The sequence below is a fragment of the Mirounga leonina genome, unplaced genomic scaffold (assembly GCF_011800145.1).
Source record: "Mirounga leonina isolate KUSES-001 unplaced genomic scaffold, KU_Mleo_1.0 Mir_165, whole genome shotgun sequence".
Lineage (NCBI taxonomy): Eukaryota > Metazoa > Chordata > Mammalia > Carnivora > Phocidae > Mirounga > Mirounga leonina.
The window spans coordinates 54,005,758-54,024,992 of record NW_023270415.1 but is presented as its reverse complement, the minus strand read 5'-3'; the positions used below and the strand labels follow the sequence as shown (position 1 = coordinate 54,024,992).

Here is a 19,235-nt window from a genome sequence, read left to right as displayed (position 1 = left end):
TTAGTGACATAATCTTGTTTATTTAGCTGTGTAGAATACTTGATTTAAAATGAAGACTAGGGGGGCGCCTGGGTGGCTCAGTCATTGAGCGGCTGCCTTCAGCTCAGGTCATGATCCCAGAGTCCTGGGATCAAGTCCCACATCGGGCTTCCTGCTCAGCAGGAGGCCTGCTTCTCCCTCTCCTGCTCCCCCTGCTTGTGTTCCTGCTCTCGCTGTCTGTCTCTGTCATATAAATAAATAAAATCTTTAAAAAAATAAAATGAAGACAAGAAAGGCTGGAATTTATTAGGTAAAATGAATATTACACAGTCTCTTACTACACATAGAAGAATTCTAAATTGTTTACCTCATTAAAGCATGTTTTTTCTCACATTATTTACAGTTAGTATCATCAGACTAGTTAATTTTAATTTGCTTTATTTAAAACTTCCAGAAACTTGGTTTTGAGAGTATATTTAAAGCATCCAAATCTTATTTCAAGAATAATTTGTTCACTTTTTTCTAGGCAGATCTGCAAACTACTGAAACATATGCATTATAGGAAGGTATAAAATTAAAACTGATGGGCATACAGGTGGAACTATAGATAGAATTTATTTGACAATAAAATGACAAGCAGAATGATGAATTTTGCGTTTCTTAGTTTTGAAATGGTGCAAGAGTTTAGAAATTTGTCTAAATGAAATATGCTGATTAACACAGAGTAAGGGTTTTCTTTTTAATAGCTATTCACACATTTCTTAGGCATAAAATTAAGTGCTATATGATTTCATGAAGATCATTGCTAAGTTGCTATGCTTTCCCCATTAATGTTCATCTCCTTTGTTTAATTTGGAATGCCAATAATATTTAAGGAAGAATCTATAGAAGATGCCTAGAATGGCGATAAAGAATATTTGGTTTACTAAGGTCTTTCTAAGTTCCAAGCACTATGCAGGTGCTTGAAATATATTTTACTGATTATAACAATTGTGAAATAAGTACTATTATTGTCATATTTACAGGAGAATGAAGTAGGGGCTAAGTAGCCCACCTAGAGTCATAGGCCTCACCCTCAAAGAGCATATAAAGGAAATGAGATAAGTTTTATAGGAGAGGTATAAACTATTGTTGCCTTATTTCTTTTTATTAACGGAGAAAACTGAGAAGAGAAGGTATTATTTGAGTATGGCATAAAGTTCAGGCATACCTCCTTTTATTGTGCTTCATAGATGCAGTGTTTTCGTTTGTTGTTGTTTTTCTTGTTTTTGTTTTGGTTTGGTTTGGTTTGGTTTTTTCACAATTGAAGGTTTCTGGCAACCCTGTGCTGAGCAAGTCTATTGAGCCATTTTTCCAACAGCATTTGCTCACTGTGTCTCCTTGTCACATTTTGGTAATTCTTATAATAATAAAAAAATTTGAAAAATTGTATTTGTTACAGTCATCTATGATCATTGATCTTTATTGTTAACTATTGTAATTGTTTTGGGGTGCCACAAACCTTGCTCATATAAGATGGCAAACTTAATCTATAAATGTTGTATGTATTCTGACTGCTTGACCAACCTTGCCATTCCCTTCTCTCCCTCTCTAACCTTCCCTATTCCCTAAGACACATCAATATTGAAATTAGTCCAATTAATAACCCTACAATGGCTTCTAAGCATTAAAGTGAAAGGAAAGATCACATGTCTGTCATTTTAAAATCAAAAGCTAGGCTGCTTTCCCCAAATGGCTAGCCACGTTGTGAATGCAAAGGGAAAGTTCTTTTTTTTTTTTAAGACTATATTTATTTATTTATTTGACAGAGAGAGACACAGCAAGAGAGGGAACACAAGCAGGGGCAGAGGGAGAGGGGAGAAGCAGGCTTCCCGCGGAGCAGGGAGCCCAATGCGGGGCTTCATCCCTGGACCCTGGGATCATTACCTGAGCTGAAGGCATGCGCTTCATGCCTGAGCCACCCAGGCACTCCGGAGAAGTTCTTAAAGGAAATTAAAAGTGCTACTCCAGTGAACACACCAGTGATAAGAAAGCAAAACAGCCTTAACTGATACAGAGAAAGTTTTAGTGGTCTGGATAGAAGATAAAACCAGGCACAACATTCCCTGAAGCCAAAGACGAACCCAGAGCAAGACCCCAACTCTCTTCAATTCTATGAAGGCCTGCAAGAGGTAAAGAGCTGTAGAAGAAAAGTTTGAAGGTAGCAGAGCTTGGTTCATGAGGTTTAAGGAAAGAAGCCTTCTCCATAACATGAAATTACAAGGTGAGGCACAGCAAGTTATCCAGAAAGTCTAGCTAAGATCATTAATGATGGTGACTACACTAAACAACAGATTTTCAGTGTAGTCAAAACAGCTTTATATTGGAAGAAGATGCCATCTAGGACTTTTCATAGCTGGAAAGGAGAAGTCAGTGCCTGGTTTCAAAGCTGCAAAGGACAGGCTTGACTGTTTGTTGGGGGTGAGTTCAGCTGGTGTTTTTAAGTTGAAGCCAGTGCTCATTTACCATTCTGAAAATCCTAGAGCCCTTCAAAATTATGCTAGGGGTGCCTGGGTGGCTCAGTCGTTAAGCATCTGCCTTCAGCTCAGGTCATGATCCCAGGGTCCTGGGATGGAGCCCCACATCGGGCTCCCTGCTCGGCGGGAAGCTTGCTTCTCCCTCTCCCACTCCCCCTGCTTGTGTTCCTGCTCTTGCTATCTCTCTCTCTCTGTCAAAATAAATAAATAAATAAATGAATGAATGAATAAATAAATAAATAAATAAATAAAAATTAAATAAATAAATAAAATCAATCTTAAAAAAACCCAAAACAAAAACCTTGTTAATACATTGGGCCCATCCAGGTAGTCCAGGATTAGCTTTCCAGTTCAAGATCCTTAACTTAGTCATATCTGCAAAGCCCCTTTTGCCTTGAAAGGTAACATATTCGTAGGTTCCATGGGATTAAGATGTGGACATTGGGTGGGGGTGGTACATTAGTCAGCATACCATGGATGGTATACATGCATATTAAGAATCTCACACAAATATGAAAATTCGTTTGGAATGATATACTTGATGCTGAGGGTTCTCAAGAGTTCAAGCAGCTCATATAACCATGGGAATAGAGGAAGTTCCCAGAGCAACTGATATTGATGGAATCTTGGAGGGTGAGAAGGAATCCATCAGGCAAGAAAGGGCAGGAAGAGTCCAGGCAGAATGCGGTGTGAAAGGTATGGCAAAAGCAAACCATATGAGATTGCGGTTTCTGTAATTAGGAGTACTTGGACTTCACTGTAATGGAGCTATGTATAAAGTGGGAGTGGAAAAAAGAACATCTAAGTTGGAATAAGGGGCACATAGCAAGAGACCTACACCCCCATCCCCCTTTTTCATGACTGATCTCCCTCAGTGGTTAGCCTTTTACTTGATGATTCAGGGCCCTCTGTTCTCTTAGTGTTGTCCATTCATATATGCGAGGATCAGAGGTACATCATTTTCATTGTTAATACCCAATACTTTCTTAAGGCACTTGGCTCATAAAAGTAAATGCATTTTTATGAAAATATCAACCCCTATTTGTATTTCAACTATTTTTTCCTTCTGTGAAAGCCCTTGGTAAATTATAAATGAGAATATTAGAGGGACATGCAGAGAAGAGAGCTTGAAGCAGTGTTGGATCCATCAAACTTACTATAAAAGGCCAGGCAGTTGGTGGTTTTGAAAATGAACCTCACTTAGCCAGTGGTTAGCAGGAGCAAAATGAAACCATGTGAAATTGCTGTTTTTGTAATTAATAGTACTTTGATTCCACTGTAATGGAGATACATATAAAGTGAGAGTGGAAGAGAAGGAACATCTAAGTCAGAATAAGGGGCCCTTTTTTTTTTCCCCCAAGAATAAATGTACCAGTTTTAAGTGTTTCACTGTTCTATTAACAAAGCTGCAGTAAACATCCTTGTAAGTATATATACGTATACACAGGTATCATCTATGAACACTGTCTGCCAGCCTCTCCCCCCTCTGTAGAGAACAAATAGAAGCCCTATCTCCAGGCATTGCTGGGGCAACAGAAATTGGGTTGCTCTGTCACAGGATTCTCCGGTGACCAGGAGCCTCTGCTGGCACAGCTGTACCCACAAACCCTCTAGCTGGAGAGCCACTTCACAGTTTTCCCTATTGAATACAGGTCAGGTCTCTACCTCTCATTTTAACCCTGAAACTCAAGAGAGCAGTTCAGTATTTATCAAGTGCTATGCATATTTTATGTTTTCTCCATTTGATGTGGTTTTGTTGGTATGGTATTTAGACATTTTTAACTCTAATAATAACATTTCTATAAAGAATATCATTTCAACTTATTTTCATTAAAAGAAGTATTCTTGTAAGTATGAGTCTCAGCCTGATGGTTTTGTATTAAAATGAATTCCTTTAGTCATCAGTATTGCAATAAAAATTAACATAATAAACATTCTTGACATTGATACTATAAATAGTACGTCAAAGTCAATAATTTGTAAAGACAGATTTGAACTTGAATCCCAGCATTGTGGTTTTTCTTTGTAGCCTAAAACAAGTTCTCAAACTTTCCAAGTATGTTCTTTTATCTATTAAATGAAGGTAACAATAGCCTTATAGGTTGAGATTAATATTTGTAACATGCCTGGTATATAAGCACATGCTCATAAATCCTAGTAGCTATAATTGTTCTTGGTAATTATTACAAGTTAACCTTTTGTAAACTTCATATTTGTATTCTGTGTTTTAAAAAATATTCTGTCTGTAAATTAATGCTTTATATCATGTTTTAAACTAGGTTACTAACAGTTGAGAGGCAGTATAGTATAGTGGTTAAGAACATAAATTCCAGGGGCGCCTGGGTGGCTCAGTCTGTTAAGTGTCTGCCTTTGGCTCAGGTCATGATCCCAGGGTCCTGGGATTGAGCCCTGCGTCAGGCTCCCACAGGGAGCCTGCTTCTCCTGCTCCCTCTGCCGCTCCTGTGGCTGTGCTCTGTCTCTCTGTCAAATAAATGGATAAAATCTTTAAAAAAGAAACGAACATAGATTCTGGGTTCAAATCTCAGCTCCACTATTACCAGGCTGCCCCTGGGCAAGTAACTTAAAGGCCCTGTGTACCATTTTCCCCAACTATAAAATAGACATGGCACTAGCACATTTCTCCCAGGCGCATTTCTGAAGAGGTAATCAGATTATGCATTTAGAAAGTTTAGAAAAGCTGCTGACATAGCACTCTGTGTCAATTATTGGCATCATGGTTATTTGTTAATTATTCTGTCACTTTTTATTTTAGGTGAATCTTGGAAGCAACCAGTACCTTTTCTCTGTCATAGTGGATCCTAAAGAAATGCCCTGCTTCTGTTTGCGCCATGATGTTGATGCCCTACTCTGGCAACCACACTCCAGCAAACAAGATGATATGTGGGAACATATTGCAACTTTCAATGCTTTAGGTATAAAACAAACTCTTTGCAAGCGTTTTCCATTATGTCAAAAATTATGGTCTTTTTTTTTTTAATTTCTTTTTTTTTTTTTTTTTTAATTTGAGCTGTCCTAATTATATTTGGATTGATTTGTACTATAATTTGGTTGCTTTTACTATAGCTGATGAACGTTAGTACTTTTGGAACAGAACAGTAGAATTAATCTGTTTTTATGCTTGTACAGAAGGTCAACACAGACTAGAAATCAAAGTGGTTATCTAACCACTTGAATCATTCTAATCAGTCATTTGTTTATTCTAAGTAAAATATACTGAATTAGAACATGAACAGTGGGTTTCATAATACCCTACATGGAACTTGTATTCAGGTTTCTTTAGAGTAATCTTCAAAAACATGATAAAATTGCTCTAAGATAATGCACACGAGGAGACATCTGTCATGGAACTTATGTGCAAAAGAGCCATTGTAATGAAAACAGGGAAAGCAGAAATCAAATTTATTCTGTAGGGTAAAAGGGAAAATGGTTTTAAAACTATATCTCAAAAAACTTTGATCTACATAATTGTAAACTTATGCAATAATCGATTTTATGTCTAAATATTGTGTGGGAGCAGTTTTCTATGTCGATTAGGCACAGTTATTGCTTTATTAGGTGATTTTAAACTGGCAACAGGAAGTAAAATTATACATTCTGAATACAACCTTAATTATAGAGATTTGTCAGTTACCCTTTATAGTTAATAATATAGGCTGCGTAAATTGGTTAATTCAGACACCAAATGGGATTTTTCTGATGTGCAATACAGTTTTGTTGAAAAATTTAAACACACAATTTCTAGCCTCTGTACTACAATTCACAATTCTGAATCTTTTTTCAGTAAAGAAAGCGCTATCATAATTTTTATATGCTCAGATTCTTCATTTGTATCCCTAAATCCGTTATCATAGACAAATTCTACTACACTTGAATTTAAGTTAAATCAACATTGCATTAGATATGTAGTCTTGAGATGTTATATACATTATTAATTTTCTCAAGGTTAGCCTGGAGAGCTAATTCTAAAATACTCAAATAGGTATCTACATCCCCTTCACTTTTTCCTCCTCAAACTCTGCTTAATATTAAAACCAGTATTGAAATGCACCTGGGTGGCTCAGTTGGTTAAGTGTCCAACTCTTGATTTCAGCTCAAGTCATGATCTCAGAGTCATGGGATCGAGCCCTATGTGGGGCTCAGCACAGAGTCTGCTTGAGATTCTCTCCCTTTCAGTCTGCCCCTTCCCTCACTTGCATCACACGTGCTCTCTCTCTCAAATAAATAAAATCTTAGAAAAAAAAAGTGGTGGCCTTCCTGTGCTCAGTCGTTCCTTTGCTCATTATTTGGTGAGATCTCAATTTAAATTAGTGTCCTGTTTTTTCTCTCACATGTTATGACATTTGTAACCATGTCCCAATCTGAAAATCCTAATTTGTAATTCAGAACATAAATGCCCTTTTAACCTGTAAAGATTTTTTAAAAGACAAGATTTTTTCCAAAGTTTAATTTTCAAGGGATGTCCTAATTGAGTTTTTAAAATCAGATACTTGAATTTTCATTCCAGCTTGTAGTGATCTCAAGGTTCTACTTCTGGAAGCTGAAGTATGACAGAATCCTACTACATTGTTGGTATTGGTGTATAAAAATAACCACTAACATTACAGAAATAATAAGAGAATGCATTGTCATATTAGCATTTTCAGGCTTGGGGCCTATATTATAGACACACTCCTGAAATAACTTTACAGTGGCATTCTATAATTTTTTCCCATTTATTTGATAAAAAAGATTCTGTAATGCTACATCTGTGATTGATGAGCCTAATTTTTTTTTTTCCAAAGATTTTATTTATTCATTTGAGACACAGAGATAGAGAGAGAGAGAGCATGAGCAGTGGGAGAGGCAGAGGGAGAGGAAGAAGCAGACTCCCCGCTGAGTCAGGAGCCGGATGTGGGACTCGATCCCAGGACCCTGGGATCATGACCTGAGCCGAAGGCAGACGCTTAACCATCTGAGCCACCCAGGCGCCCCAGCCTAATTATTTTTTTTGAAGATTTATTTGAGAGAGAGAGCATGCATGCAAGCAAGCACAAGCAGGGGGAGCGGCAGAGGGAAAGGGAGAGAATCCCAAGCAGGCTCTACACCCAGCTCAGAGCCAGTCACTCAGCTTGATCCTACAATGCTGAGATCATGACCTCAGCTGAAATCAGGAGTCTAATACCTAACTGATTATTAAACTGGCATTTACAGATAGTTTGACATGTTTTCAGTTTTATTGATTTTAGATTTTTAGTGTTTTAATTGTTCATGGAAATAATAAGGAACTATGTTTTTCTTAAAGAGATAAAACCCTATTTTGTTCCTTAGGAATTAAAGCTATTTTTGCACCAGTTGGGAGAAACTGATTACGGCTAATCATTAATGGTTCAGAATTCAACCACTGTTGAATATTTATGGTGTATATTTTATTGAAGCATTTTAATTTGTAATAAAAACTATGAAATATTAAATGTTTAATCACATTTTTCTTCTTTTTAATATATGGGGTTTTTATTTGTTTCTTATTTCTTGTCAGGCTACGTCCAAGCATCAAAGAGAGACAAAAAATTTTTTGCCTGTGCTCCCAATTACTCCTATGCAGCCCTGTGCGAATGCCTGCGTCGAGTATTCATCTACCGTCAGCCTACTCCCATGTCCACTGTACTTTACAACAGAAAGGAAGGCCGGCAAGTAGGACAGGTTGCTAAGCAGCAAGTAGCAAGCCTAGAAACCAATGATCCTATTTTAGGCTTTCAGGCAACAAATGAGAGATTATTTGTTCTCACTACCAAAAACCTCTTTTTAATAAAAGTAAATACAGAGAATTGATTACTCCAACTTTTGGCTTTTCTGTAGTGGAAAAGTATTCAGTTATAGCCAGAAGGTTGGTAGTTATACTGTAACCTGTTAAGTTTTACTATGTTAAATAAAATTATCTTGTATGAATTTTTTATTTTTTAAAGGATATTGGAAATATATTCAAGAGATTATGATTCTGTAAAAGTTATGGAACGAAGCTGAAAATTTAGAGGAAATTGGCTTCTATTAAAAAAATGTAAAAGTATTAGTAAGTATAATTATTTTTAAAAAACAGGCTGGAATTTCATCTTTTATATGAAAGATGTACAATTCAGTGTTTAAAAATAAAAATATTTATCATGTACTCTTTGTTCATTGATACAGTTTCCTCATTCTGTACCTATAGAATTTTTGGATAACAGATAAACTGTTGATTCTTGTAAATACTTAAGTGGACTAAATAGATATGGAAGAGGGGGAATACAACAGAAGTACAACAGGTCCAGTATTCTTACAGTTTGCTGAAAGACTAAGATTTTTTTTTCAAATTATTTAATTTTTTCCACTTAATTTTTATCCATTTGTTCTTCCACAGACATAAAGAGATGATAAGATTCCACAAAGTGTAGCTCTTCTGTATTGCTATACGACAGACCACCTCAAAACTCAGTGATTTAAAACAAGGACATTTGAAAATCTATGAATCACTGATTGGGCCATCTCTGTTCTTTCTGCATGGCATCTCATTCTCCAGCAGGCTAGACTCGTCTTATTCCTGTGATAGAGAAAACCTTGCAAGAGGGCAAGCCTTGGTATACAAGAGCTTGTCAGGCCTGTGTTTGCATCATTTTGCTCTTCTTGCATTGAACAAAGCAAGTCACATGGCCAGGTCTAAAGTCAGTGTGAGAGGAAACTGCACAGGAATACAGATAACAGGAGGTATAATTCTTAGTATCCATTAATGTAAATCTATCACACACAAATTATGATTTATCCTTGTACTTCTTCTTGAACTTCTACGTTTAAAAAAAAAAAAAAAACCCTGCTTAGTACATTAAATATTTTGTGTCATGAATTTTAGTTTCTTACTATTTCCTTGGATTTTTTAGGCTTGCATTTACCTGGAAAATTGTTTACTTCATATACCATTTTAATGAGCAAAACCAGCCAAGATAAAAGGTAACCAATCAGATATCAAGATATTTATGAAGTGGTAATTAAATGAGATGGTATAATTGGATCAGTAAATAGAGACATTTTTTATTTACTTATTAGACGAAAATGTGTATAATCTCAAGATTGAGAGGGCTTCTGAAGACCCAGAAAGCAAGAATATAAAAGATTAATAGATTACAAAATGTAAAATTTCTTTATGACCTGATTCTATTAATAGTTGTAAAAACAACAGGATGAGAGAAGATATTTGTCAGTGCATAATAGATGAGGGTTAAAATGTAGAAAGTCAAAAGATTATTTCATAATAAAAAGCAAAAAAATTATACAGAAGAGAAGGAAACAAAAGATATTAACAGCCAAGTCATAGAAAAATAAATAAAGATGGCCAATACTTTTATAAAAGATGCTGTCTCCCAGGTAATCAGGGAAATTGGTAAAAAATGTAAAGTTTTATAACATTGAATATCGGCCGAGGTAGGGAAAATGGAAACTCGCCTATACTGTTGGTGGGAGTGTCAGTAGGTACCAAAGGATTAAATATTATTTGAATACATATAAACAGTGCATTTTCTAGAATTCCAGAAATACTAGAAAACAGCATGTGCACAGAGCAATATATATAAGAATATACATTATAGTGATGTTTATAATAAAAATTTGGAGGAATCTGAATGTCTGTCATTAGGGGAATAACTAAATTGTAGTGTTTTTATATTAGAATAGTATATGTATTATTAGTGTTTATAAAAAGCTTTAAGTTAAATCCCTCTTTGTGGGCCCGAAAACTCCCTGACACTCATTATGAGACTGACGTGCTACCTACTGCGCTAACGAGGCACCTCCTGACACTCATTATGTAAGTAATATCTTCCCTCTTTCTCATAAGAGAAAGATGCAGCTAAATTATAACACATGGGCAGTTGACAACAGGATTTGTGTCTTTTCCAAGAGAATAGATAGACCTGTGAAAACTCTTGTTAATAAAAAATGTATTTTTCTAATGTTTAATGTATATATTAAGGAGGGAAATACCCTCTTAGTGCCTCAAAGGAAATAAGAAAATTAAGATTGTGTGTTTCCCTGGTTCCTAAGTTTCTGCCATGGGAAGGAAATAAAAAGAGCCAACCCCAAGTCTTTGCTTTGAAGAAGTATTTTGGGTTTAAAAGCAGGTAAGTCATGTTCAAGAGAGGTAACTTGTATTCATCCATTGCCAGCCACATCCATCGTGAGATTCTGTTCCACCTGTCTTTTCCAGCAGCAGACTAACCCAGGCATGTATTATGGCTATGTGTCAGAATGTGACAGGGCAAGATCAATTACACAACCATTTTTCAAGACTCCCATTTGTGTCACATTTTCTCATATCATATTGGCCAAAGCAAATCACATAGCTTTTCACAGAGTTAGAATAGAGTGCCCTGCAAAGTTCCATGGCAGAGGACATGCCTATGGGGAGGGTGAAGAATTGGAACCATTTTTGAAATCTATCACATGTACCCATACTATGTCCAACCAATATAGACTTCTTTTTTTTTTTTTTTAAAGATTTTATTTATTTATTTGACAGAGAGAGACACAGCGAGAGAGGGAACACAAGCAGTGGGAGTGGGAGAGGGAGAAGCAGGCTTCCCGCAGAGCAGGGAGCCCGATGCGGGGCTCGATCCCAGGACCCTTGGATCATGACCTGAGCCGAAGGCAGATGCTTAACGACTGAGCCACCCAGGCGCCCCCCAGTATAGACTTCTAACCACCCCCCCACCCCACCCCCCGCTTCATGACACACAGAAAATTATACTTATGGCACACCAGGGCTGCTCTTGGCCAGAAGTGACCTTGGCCATCCAAGGACCAAGGGATTAAGTATCCAGGAAACCTGTAACCTATTTGCAACACACTGATGTAAATTCTAAGAGGTATGTATATGCACTGAAAGACTGTCATAGTTAAGTGCTATACTCAATTTTCTTCAAAAAATTATTGAGAAATTTTATTTTAGAAAAATATACTGTGCCATTTAGAACCAAAATGTATAATTATTACCATTTCAGATATACATACATATCATTGCATTAACTTTTAAAGTGAACTTTTAAAGTCAATAAATTGACTTCCAGGGAGATGGTGGACTAGGAGGATCCTAGGCTTATTTTGTCCATGGATACACCTGGATAAAATCCACATCAGCGTAAATAACCCAGAAAATGACCCAAAGACTGGCAGGACAGACTCCACAGCTAAATGTAAAGAAGAGGCCACATCGAAGGGGTTAGGAAGGGTAGAGACATCATCCAGAGCCAATCTGACTCAGAACTATCCACAGGGGGGAGGGATGCTGCAGGCACAAAAGGTGAAAGGAGCATGCCCTACACCAGGCACCTCAGGCATGGGGGACCCACACAGGGAAGATGATTACCCATAATATTTGACTTTGAAAACCAGAAGGGCTTAACTTCTCAATTCTTAACAATCAGTGGGGCTTAATACCTGGAACTTTAGAAAACACGGGCTCAGCTGGGCAGGCCAGAGGGTGATAGGAAAGAGTCCCCACCCTTCAAGAGACACATCACAAACAGCCCCGTTGAGATACAGAAGCAGCAGGTTGAAAGACACCTGGAGTATACGTGAGGGAGATTTTTTTGCTAATCTTGGGGTGTATGCTGGAGGGAGATTTCTCCAAGAACAGAGGAATTGGCAGGTGCCATTTCTCTCACCTGTGCCCAGCCTAGATATATAGACACCTGCAGGAACCAGCACAGCTTGAACCCTCTCCACCTAGCTTGCTAACAGTGTGCCCCGGCCCTGCGTACTTGTACAGATCTGCCCCCATCTCAGATTCCTCTCACAGCAAACCAGCACTGACCTTGCTAACACTGCATGTCCCAATCCCTGTATTCTGTGGACTTATCTCCAACACACCCTTGGTAGGAGTCCATCCAAAGAGGTGCCACAAACATGGCAGTGTGCAAGCAGCCGTGATGAGTCAGCACCACCCCTAAGTGACTCCTGCCCAGGGAGAGGGGGAGATAACCACCACACACAGCAGTTCCAGCAGTGGGGTAGGGGCAGACATCTGGTCTGACTGCAGGCCTCACCCAACAATGAAAACTTCTCGGGACAACACAGGGACATGCTCTACAGTTGTGCTACTGCAGCTCTGGCAAACACCTGGTCTGACCCAACTCAAGCCCAAGGCAGTACCAGACTAGACCCCTAACACAGGGACCAAACCCTGCTACAAAAGCAGAGACCATTGTAGATGACTGGACTGAAGGCAAATGAAGCTCAGCCACAATAGTAGGGTGCATTTAACACACAGGCGACACCCCTGAGCTGCCAGGTTCTGGTAAACAGGAGCAATTGCACTGTAGGGCACTCCAGGACCTCTTCTTTATAAGGCCACTACTTTCAAGAGCAGGAGACATAGATGACTTTCCTAACACATAGAAACAGAAAGTAAGGCAAAATTAGAGGAATATGTCCCAAATGAAGGAATAGGAAAAAAAAAATCATAGCAAGAGAGCTAAATGAAATGGATATAAGTAATATAACTGATAGAGAATTTAAAGTAATGGTCACAGATATTCACTGGACTGGGGTAAAGAGTGGAGGACCTCAGTGAGACCCTCAACAAGGAGATAGAAAATAAAGAACCAATCAGAGATGAAGAACTCAATGAATACTAGAGGAAGCAGGAAGATCAACCTGGAGAACAGAGTAATAGAAAGCTATCAAGCTGAATAGGAGAGAGAAAACAAGAATAAAAAAATGCAAATATATTAAGGGAATTCAGTGACACCATTAAGTTTAATAACTTTAGCCATATAGAGATTCCAGAAGAAGAAAGAGAAAAGAGGGGTAGAAAATTTATTTGAAGAAGTAATAGCTGAAAATTTCCCGAATTGGGGGAAGGAAACAGAAATCCAGATCCTGGAGGCACAGAAAGCCCCCAACAAAATCAACTGAAGGAGGTCCATACCAAGACACATAGTAATTAAAAATGGCAAAAAGTAGTGATAAAGAGAGAATTTTAAAAGCAGCAAGGGGGTGCCTGGGTGGCTCAGTTGGTTAAGCAACTGCCTTCGGCTCAGGTCATGATCCTGGAGTCCCGGGATCGAGTCCCGCATCGGGCTCCCTGCTCAGCGGGGAGCCTGCTTCTCCCTCTGACCCTCCCCCCTCTCATGTACTCTCTCTCATTCTCGCTCTCTCAAATAAATAAATAAATCTTTAAAAAAAATAAAATAAAAATAAAAGCAGCAAGAACAGTTATATACAAGGGAAACCCCCTAAGGCTACCAGCTGATTTTTCAGCAGAAACTTTGCAGGCCAGAAGAGAGTGGCATGATATATTCCAACTGCTGAAAGAAAAAACTGCAACCAAGAATACTCTATCCAGCAAGGCTATCATTCAAAATAGGAGAGGTTTCTCAGACAGAAGTTGAAGTAATTCATCACCACTAAAGCAGTCTTACAAGAAATGTTAAATGGGACTCTGAGTGGAAAGACCATAAGCAGGAGTAAGAAAATTAGGAAGCACGAAAGCAGTGAAATTAATTATATCTATAAAAATGTGTCAAGGGATTCACAAAATAAAAGGACGTAGAGTATGACACCATATACTGAGGGTGGGGGGGTGGTGAGAAGAGTAAAAATTTAGTGCTTTTAGAATGGCTCAAATTTAAGTGACCATTAACTTAATATAGACTGTTACGTGCATAAGATGTTATATATAAACATAATGGTAACCACAAATAAAAAACCAGTAATAGATATACAAAAAATAGAAAGGAATCCAAGTAGATCACTAAAGAAAGCCAGCCTGTGAGAGAGGGGAGCAAGAGATGAAACAGAAGAAGAACAAAAACAATAGTAAAATAACAAAATGGCAGTAAGTACATACCTATTAATAATCACTTTGTATGTAAATGGATGAAATGCTCCAATCAAAAGACATAAGGTGATGGAATGGATAAAAAAGCAAGACCCATCTATCTATATGCTGCCTATAAGAGACTCATTTCAGGCCTAAAGACACATGCAGATTGAAAGTGAAGGGATGGAAAAGTATCATGCAAATGGAAATGAAAAGAAACCTTGAAACTTCTAGAAGATAACCTAAAAGAAAATCTTTGTAACCTGGGGCTAGGCAAAGATTTCTTGTTTAGGACACCAAAAAGCAAAAGCAAGATCCATTGAAGAGAAAATTGATGAACTGAACTTCAAGAAATTAATGTTCTTGGTAAGACAGTCTTAGAATGAAAGACAAGCCACAGACTGGAAGAAACTTTTGCAAATCACCCATCTGATAAAGGATTAGTATCCAAAATATATATAAAGAACTCAAACTCATCAAAACTCAGCAAGAAAATAATCAAATGAATAAAATGTCTTTAAATGAGCCAAAGTATTAAACAGACATCACATCAAAGGAGATATTATGAGTGGTAAGTAAGCACATGGAAAAGATGCTCAACATTATTAGTCATTAGGATATCAAAAAATGAAAGCATAAGATATGACAATAAGGTATTGAAATGCTTCAAATTTAAGACTGACCATACTTCGTGTTGGCAAGGATCCGAAAACTGGAACTCTCATGCACTGCTGATTAGAATTGTGAAATGGTAGAATTTGGAAACTTCTTTGGAAAATAGGCAAATTTCTAGAATGTTAGATCTAGATCTACCTTATGACCAAAACATTTCACTTACCCAAGAGAAATGAAAGTATATGCCCATGCAAAGACTTGTACATAGCCACATTATTTGTAATAGTTAACCTGAGAACAAGCCAAATGTCCGTCACAGATGAAAAAATCCACTGGGAGATATCCATGCAATGGACAGGACAATAAAAAATAAGCTATTGACATAATCAACATGGATGAATCACAAAATAATTATGCTGAGCGAAACAAGCCAAAGTGTGAACTAAATTATTTAATTCAGATAAAATTCTAGAGTGTCAACAAATTTATATTGATAGGAAACAGATCAGTGGTTGCTGAGTGGGAGGGGTTGAAGGGAGATTATAAAGGGGGATAAGGGAACATTTTGAGGTAATGGTTGTATTCATTGTCTTAACTGTGATCATTTTATGAGTGTATACATAAGTTAAACTTTATTCAACAGTATGCTTTAAATGTGCAGTTTATGTCAATGATTACTCCATAATGCTACTACAATTTTTATCTAAGGATTAAGTATTGAATTTTATCAATTTTTTCTCCTATTGTGTAATCATTTTTTACTGTATTGCTTTTATTAATAACTTGTATTAAGCATTTTAGTACACATTTCCTATATATTTTGGGCATCAGCCTCCATTCCCCTTTATTTTGGTAGCTATACCATAAATTCTTTCTGAAACCATATATTTGTGTGCTACTGACTCCATCCTTGGCATCATCACTTAAAGCTAAGCCAGTCAGCACTTTGCATTGCTCTGGTTATGGTGATTGGTTCATAAATGGGAACCTGACCCATTTAGAACTAATGATTCACAATGAGTATTTGCTGTGATTTCTGGGACAAAGACATGCTACTGGATGTGAGAATGAAGGAATATAAACAAAACCAAATTTGTCACTATAGTAAGGTGAGAACCTCTCAAAATATGGACCCAATAGAGGGATGGAGCTAAGAGGCTGTAAGAGAGAAAACAGATCTTCATTATATCATCTAGTCTACCTCTCAGTGCTTAAAGTTAGATCTATTCTTGGATGTTTGGGTAACGTAAGTCATTAAGTTATCTTTTGCCTGAGCCTTTTGGTCAAGAGAAGCCTGATTCCATGATGAAAAATTCTTTTAATGCATAACTATGCTCTTCACATTGAGACTTTATGCTAGACATTTACACCTGAGTTTATAGATGATAGTTAAATTATGTTTTTATCAAGAGCAGCAGTAAATAGGGGTTTATAAATTACAGTGCCTTTTAGAAGGGGTAATTTTTTCCATTTCAAAATAGTTTTGCTATCCTCCTCAAAAATGTGTATTTATGAAAATAAATTCAGAAAACAACTTCTTTGGTGCCACAGAGGGAAGAGATTTAGGAGATGTTTCAATTCTGAAACTCTATTTTCTGATTTTGCCATTTTTCCATGTGCCCATGCTATAGATATTCTACTAAAAATGGGGGGGAAACCTGTAGCATATTGTATTTTTAAGCCACTTACATTTTTTCTACTTCTATAATTAATTTATTTAAGTTTGAGATTCATTTTAATGCTTGCTAAAATATCCAACACAGATATTTACTTCTCTTATTTCTGGAAAAATGGTACCAGGGGAATGTTGAAGAAGATTGAGTATATTCTTGACATTAAAACAAATATTGCTCCCTTGCCTGCCATGTGTATTTACCCCAGGAAAACGATGGTTTGGCATGCAACATTAATCCAGTCACTGAAATTATGAAATGAAGAACTCTCAAAGAAATACTGTTCTTCTGTGGTCCTTTACCTCAATAGCACATGTGTATTCAGGGTTTTTCTTTGTCTGTAAATACATACTTTACTAGAGGGAAAAAAGAGAAGGATGAGGCTATCTTAATGGAAGTACAGGGTAATAAAAGTATGAAGTGTATTCTCTAATGTTGGTATAATCAATTCTGTTGGAGGTTTGTTACTGGTACTTCAGGAACCCAGCTGAAATCGGAGAGGAGGAATCAGAGAGGAGGAAAAACAACTGAGAAATCAAGAACGTCAAACAAAATGGAAAGCTGCTTTGGAAAACAGCCTGGCGGTTCCTCAAAAGGTTAAACATAGAATTACCATAAGACCCACTAATCCCAAGCTTGGGTATATACCCAAGAGAAAGAAACACTAGTACATGAATTTTCATAGTAGCGTTACTCACAATAGCCAAAAGTATAAAGAAATGGATGGGTATATAAATATGTGCTATAGCCATACAATGGGATATTATTTGGCAATAAAAAGAAAGTACTAATACCTACTACAGCATGTATGAACTTTGAAAATATGCTAGGTTTCTGTGTAACTTTGCTAAGTGCCAAGATTAATCAAAATGTAAACACAGATCTTCAAGTTTCATTTAGTAAAATGAACATGATTTAGGGAGTCAGATTTTCCTCAATACCTACTCTCTAAATGGGGAAAATAATACATTCCCCACAGAGTTGTGAGGGTTATAGGTTATATAAAGTGCCTAATTATCCATACATGCTAATTTCCTCAAAAGGCTTTATAGTGTCTTAAAGAATACAAAACTGATAAATAAGAAATAATTGTAACAGCATGATATTGGGTGTTAAATGAGTCCCCCCCACCAATTGGCTTCTAAAGCTTGCAGAAAGAGAACAAAGTTTGCTAAGCATGCTACTTCTAGGCTTGGGAACTAGCTGTTGCGGAGGGCACCAGGGCATGCTGAGAGGCCAGTGTTCGCAGAACGTGTACTGCCAGCATTCACAGTTCTACTACCTTCGGGTAATTTTAGAGGTCTGGGATGGAGAGAGATGGAGTGCCTGACTAGTTTTCCTCCCCAAAGAGAGGCTGAAAATTTCTTTTAAAGCATGTAGGTGTCAAAGAAGGACAAATCAAAGATTTCTGCTTAGCTATCAGGCTTTTCCACCTGCACTTTGCTATTGGAGTAGGGCAAAGAACAGTGTGGACAGGTGGTTTGGTAGAGGGATACCAGCGAGGGAAAGGTACAAGGACCCTGAACGGAGTTCCTGATGCCTGAGACGTACAGGGATGGGTTCTTTTCATGGCTGCAGGTACCAGTGTTAGGAGTGAAGGGAATCAACGAGATTGGAAGCCAGAGATTCTCCAAGGACAGACACAGTCTGTGACAATGAAGCATTATGTCTGAGGGCAGCTGCAAAGTGGGTGCCACTATATGGAAGTAAAATAGACTATGTAACTAACAACACTGTCTTAAATTTATACATTTATCTAAATGACAAGTTGGAATCTTTGCCTTAAATAAGTACATAGAAGCCACAGGCATTTCAAAAATCCGATTTCTTAAAGGTAACAACAATATTACAGCTGATATGTAAATAGCACTTCTATGTACTGGCCACTGTTCTAGTACTTTACATACTAACTCTTTTCTCTTAACAATTCTATTTTTTTTTTCTACTGAAGAGGAAACCAGGACACAGAATTTAAGTATGCCTTCATTCTACGACAGTGTCAGAGCCTGGATTTGAACCAAGACAGTATGGACTCTAGGGAGTTCTTAACCACTTTTAAAATCTGCTTTACATACATAGGTAGTGACTTGTCCACATACTCCTTGATGATTGTGGTAGCGATTTCTGGTCATATAGGTCCCAAGTCTCTAAGATTTTAAGCAGATGGAGTTTTGGGCACAATTATATTTCTCAATCATTGCTTTTCTTTTACTGCTTGACTTACTTTTCCTGTGGTTGTCAGTATTCATTATCTTCAGAGACAGAGGCTTTGGGAAAGTAATTAAATATATTTAAATCAATGGGAAAATTTGGTTTATGATTTTAGAAACTCATGATTTCACCCCATGCTTTTGGGGGTGGGTCTAGATAATTTCAGTTGTGGTTTCTATAGCACTGCTTTTGAATTTCTTCCAAGTGCATGCTTTTTAATGGTTTCCCTGGTGATCTATCAAATGGCTGACCCCAGCTGTATAATAGTTCCTAATTAGGCATAAAAGGTTTTATTACAGTTTAGTATGATGAGAAGAAAAACTACTATTCAACTGTTTCTGAACAACCTTTCTTAAGCAATGCTTCTTGCACAGTTTTTTTTTACTCTTTTTTCCA

At 37.3% G+C, this 19,235-nt stretch overlaps 1 protein-coding gene across 2 annotated transcripts in view; it reads left to right on the top strand.

Annotated features, from left to right (window-relative positions):
* Nucleotides 1–8,559, top strand: part of NUDCD1 (NudC domain containing 1) — a 71,894-nt gene extending 63,335 nt beyond the window's left edge. For both annotated transcript variants that reach the window (XM_035011762.1, XM_035011763.1), the window contains exons 9-10: nt 5,269–5,428; nt 8,032–8,559. In XM_035011762.1, coding sequence (XP_034867653.1) covers nt 5,269–5,428; nt 8,032–8,324 — 453 coding nt within the window. In that variant the 3' untranslated portion in view covers nt 8,325–8,559. The remainder of the gene's footprint in view (nt 1–5,268; nt 5,429–8,031) is intronic.
* The last annotated feature ends 10,676 nt before the right edge of the window (nt 8,560–19,235 follow it).